Source organism: Palaemon carinicauda, chromosome 36, assembly GCF_036898095.1.
Source record: "Palaemon carinicauda isolate YSFRI2023 chromosome 36, ASM3689809v2, whole genome shotgun sequence".
Lineage (NCBI taxonomy): Eukaryota > Metazoa > Arthropoda > Malacostraca > Decapoda > Palaemonidae > Palaemon > Palaemon carinicauda.
Window position 1 is genome coordinate 69,793,183 of NC_090760.1, and position 4,967 is coordinate 69,798,149.

Here is a 4,967-nt window from a genome sequence, read left to right on the forward strand (position 1 = left end):
TGCATCAAGTACCTCTCAGAACCAGACCCTGCGTTGCATGAAACACCTCGGATCAAGTCTCAGTGCTGCATCAAGTACCTCTCAGAACCAGACCCTGCGTTGCATGAAACACCTCGGATCAAGTCTCAGTGCTGCATCAAGTACCTCTCAGAACCAGACCCTGCGTTGCATGAAACACCTCGGATCAAGTCTCAGTGCTGCATCAAGTACCTCTCAGAACCAGACCCTGCGTTGCATGAAACACCTCGGATCAAGTCTCAGTGCTGCATAAAGTACCTCTCAGAACCAGACCCTGCGTTGCATGAAACAAGTCTCAGTGCTGCATAAAGTACCTCTCAGAACCAGACCCTGCGTTGCATGAAACAAGTCTCAGTGCTGCACGAAGCAACCCACAACCAGTCTCAGTGCTGCACGAAGCAACCCACAACCAGTCTCAGTGCTGCACGAAGCAACCCACAACCAGTCTCAGTGCTGCACGAAGCAACCCACAACCAGTCTCAGTGCTGCACGAAGCAACCCACAACCAGTCTCAGTGCTGCACGAAGCAACCCACAACCAGTCTCAGTGCTGCACGAAGCAACCCACAACCAGTCTCAGTGCTGCACGAAGCAACCCACAACCAGTCTCAGTGCTGCACGAAGCAACCCACAACCAGTCTCAGTGCTGCACGAAGCAACCCACAACCAGTCTCAGTGCTGCACGAAGCAACCCACAACCAGTCTCAGTGCTGCACGAAGCAACCCACAACCAGTCTCAGTGCTGCACGAAGCAACCCACAACCAGTCTCAGTGCTGCACGAAGCAACCCACAACCAGTCTCAGTGCTGCACGAAGCAACCCACAACCAGTCTCAGTGCTGCACGAAGCAACCCACAACCAGTCTCAGTGCTGCACGAAGCAACCCACAACCAGTCTCAGTGCTGCACGAAGCAACCCACAACCAGTCTCAGTGCTGCACGAAGCAACCCACAACCAGTCTCAGTGCTGCACGAAGCAACCCACAACCAGTCTCAGTGCTGCACGAAGCAACCCACAACCAGTCTCAGTACTGCACGAAGCAACCCACAACCAGTCTCAGTGCTGCACGAAGCAACCCACAACCAGTCTCAGTGCTGCACGAAGCAACCCACAACACAACCAGTCTCAGTGCTGCACGAAGCAACCCACAACCAGTCTCAGTGCTGCACGAAGCAACCCACAACCAGTCTCAGTGCTGCACGAAGCAACCCACAACCAGTCTCAGTGCTGCACGAAGCAACCCACAACCAGTCTCAGTGCTGCACGAAGCAACCCACAACCAGTCTCAGTGCTGCACGAAGCAACCCACAACCAGTCTCAGTGCTGCACGAAGCAACCCACAACCAGTCTCAGTGCTGCACGAAGCAACCCACAACCAGTCTCAGTGCTGCACGAAGCAACCCACAACCAGTCTCAGTGCTGCACGAAGCAACCCACAACCAGTCTCAGTGCTGCACGAAGCAACCCACAACCAGTCTCAGTGCTGCACGAAGCAACCCACAACCAGTCTCAGTGCTGCACGAAGCAACCCACAACCAGTCTCAGTGCTGCACGAAGCAACCCACAACCAGTCTCAGTGCTGCACGAAGCAACCCACAACCAGTCTCAGTGCTGCACGAAGCAACCCACAACCAGTCTCAGTGCTGCACGAAGCAACCCACAACCAGTCTCAGTGCTGCACGAAGCAACCCACAACCAGTCTCAGTGCTGCATGAATCACTCCCAATGCGGATTGAAGATGGTGGGAGATTTCCGTCTGATCGCTCACACCAAACCAACCTAGTATGGGTAACTTTGAATAGTTCAGGTATTATTAATATTATTATCATTACATTATTATTATTATTACTATTATTATTATTATTATTATTATTACTTGCTAAGCTACAACCCTATTTGGAAAAGCAGGATGCTGTAAGCCCAGGGACCCCAACAGGGAAAAATATATATACAGTAAGGTATGTATACCGTATATATACATATCCATGAAAACAGCCTACAAACAAAAGAACCCAAAGAAAATAAAAAAAAAAAAATAAAAAAAAACGATTTCAAAACCGACCGCAACATGGCGGCATTAACAGATTCAAAACAAAGCTATTTGGAGTAAGGGGCGTTTTCCCCATCCAACGCTAGCCGGATAAGTTTCGCCTAATGGACGGATTTACACTGCGAGCCAAACAGACGGCTAAATTTATCAGAAATGCAAAATGGATGCTAATTTGTTATCTAGTGATTAAAATACACTGGAAGGAGATTCTCTCATATTTGTAGGTTATGGATATTAAGAAATAAATGATTTCCTTAATTTCAGGGCCAACGATGGGTTGTATCAATGAAGTTAAATAGCATCGAAAATGTATGTAAAAAACAAAAACTAAAATGAGAAAACAAAAGTTCCAATGCTCCACCACGTGTCACTGCAAAGCAATCTTGCTGAACACCTAATCTCTCACCAGTGTAAAATTTAATATATTTTCGTTTTGTTGTCCTTCAAAAAACAGAATATTCTATCTACAGAGAATCAAATAACTCTACTTACTATTTTTTTCAGACTATATATATATATATATATATATATATATATATATATATATATATATATCAGTTCAGTGAGATAGGTGTTACTCTATGGACATGAGTCGTGGTATGACAATGAAACAATTTCCAACAGATTTTGTAAATTTGAGAACAAAGCCCCCAGAAGGATTTTAGGAGCTAAATGGCAGGACAGGATTAGAAATTACATTATATGAGACGTTACTCGAGTCCCATATGTAGATGCAATCATGGTGAGGGATAGATGGAGATGGTTTGGGGATGCTCTTCGCACTCCCCAAGAGAGATTAGTTCACCAAACGTTTAACTGGGCTCCACAAGGCACTAGAAGAGTTGGAAGACCCAAGCCTACATGGCTGAGAACTATGAAGCGCGAAGCGGGAGATGATGAATGGAGAAGTAGTGATTTAAAAGCTCAATATAGATACGACTGGCGAAATCTAACCGAGGGCCTTTGTGTCAATAGGAGTAGGAGATGATGGAGATGATGATGATGATGATGATGATGACTTATTCCTTTGGGAGATAGGGTTGGGTAGGGTAGGAGTGAATCCACGGGGAGGGGGGGGGGGTTGCAATGTTACTAGATATGATACCAATAATATGTAGTTCTATATTAGGTCTCTCCGCTTTCCTGACCTCTGTGTTTGAGCTGATAGCTGGATGACTTGCTAGTTCAAAGGTCAGCGGTTAAAAAGATCAAAGGAGGTATTTATTTCTACTTTTTATAGAATATATATATATATATATATATACATACACACATATATATGCTGTATACATACATGTGTATATACAATATATATATATATGTATATATAAATACATATATATATATATAAATATATATATATAAATATATATATATATATATATATATGAGTGTGTGTGTATATACAGTAGATATTATATATTTGTATTTATATATACATATGTATGTATATATACACACATGTATATATAATAACAAAATCGAGAAACTAATCGTATTTTCCACGTTCATTATAGGAAAAATAAAATACTGTACTAATTTATCACGAGGCAATTTACGAGCAGTATTACCTAAATTGATATCTATACAATGGAGAGAGAGAGAGAGAGAGAGAGAGAGAGAGAGAGAGAGAGAGAGAGAGAGAGAGAGAGAGAGAGACGAAATGAACAATACATCACTGGATAAATCCTTCTCTTTGATCAGATATTCTACAACGGGTGGAATGAAACAACGTCGGGGGGGGGGGGAAGGTTGCAACAGGGGTATGCAACAGGAATTGAGAATAACGCATGGGTTATGTGAATGAACTTGAGCTAAACGGCATGGCGTTGGGACCTGGGAGAGCATTCAGTGTATAGGTTTACCTAGAGGGAAATTCAACAGTTAAATCCTAAAGTACATAAAGTTTAGATGGGATAGCAGAATGATGAAAGAAAACGGGAAGAGGAAAGAAAACGAGAAGAGGAAAGAAAACGGGAAGAGGAAAGAAAACGATAAGAGGAAAGAAAACGGGAAGAAAGAAAACGGAAAGAGGAAAGAAAACAGGAAGAGGAAAGAAAACGAGAAGAATGAAAACGAGAAGAGGAAAGAAAACGGGAAGAGGAAAGAAAACGGGAAGGAAAGGAAACAAGAAAAGAAAACCGGAAGAGGAAAGAAAACGATAAGAGGAAAGAAAACGGAAAGAGGAAAGAAATCGAGAAGAGGGAATTAAACAGAAACTGAGAATATGCCTTCTAAAGATTCCTACTGGAGACATCGGAAGCAGTTTTTAGATTTGAGAAAAATTTGGAATTTAATGATAAAACTATTTTATTTAGTAAAAAAAAATAATCTCCTTTTATTCTAATCATTGCATTGTTCAAATCAATGAATCATTACATTCATCATCATATTCTGATAATAATTAATCACCATCTCATTCTTAACATATAATTCGTGAAGACATTTTTTTTTCCAGGTACAAATCTATTGAAATTAGAATTCCTTATATATTTTTTTCTGTTAAATATATCCTTGATAAGTAAGCCATTTTTTCCTGAAGATTTTTCCCCTGACGACCATTATTTTTCCCTAGATCTTCAAGAGATTTCCTTAGATCTTCAAGAGATTTCCCTAAATGTTTAAGAGTTTTCCCTAGATCTTTGAGATTTTTCCATAGATCTTTAGAAGTTTTCCCAAGATTTTAATAGATTTTCCCTTTATAGAATCTAATCACGTTTATCATATTACTTTTCATATATCATCCATAAATAAGAATTCCCACATACAATTAATTTTTGGAAAATTGAGTATTCTGAAATAATTGTGCTCTATTTGAACAGTATTACCAATATTTATTTGTCTAAACCTATTTTTCTAAAATTATCGATATTCAGTTCAAAGAATCATATAGACCTCGA

General features: G+C 41.0%; 1 protein-coding gene across 1 annotated transcript; it reads left to right on the forward strand.

Moving 5' to 3' along the window:
• The first annotated feature begins 357 nt into the window (after window positions 1-357).
• Window positions 358-1,800, forward strand: LOC137628678 (mucin-4-like). Its single transcript, XM_068359829.1, has one exon. The coding sequence runs from the start codon at window positions 358-360 to the stop codon at window positions 1,798-1,800; it is 1,443 nt and encodes a 480-aa protein (XP_068215930.1).
• Window positions 1,801-4,967: the final 3,167 nt, after the last annotated feature.

What these genes read in the sequence shown, in the direction of transcription:
- LOC137628678 (XM_068359829.1), top strand. Translation starts at nt 358, where the DNA reads ATGAAACAAGTCTCAGTGCTGCACGAAGCAACCCACAACCAGTCTCAG.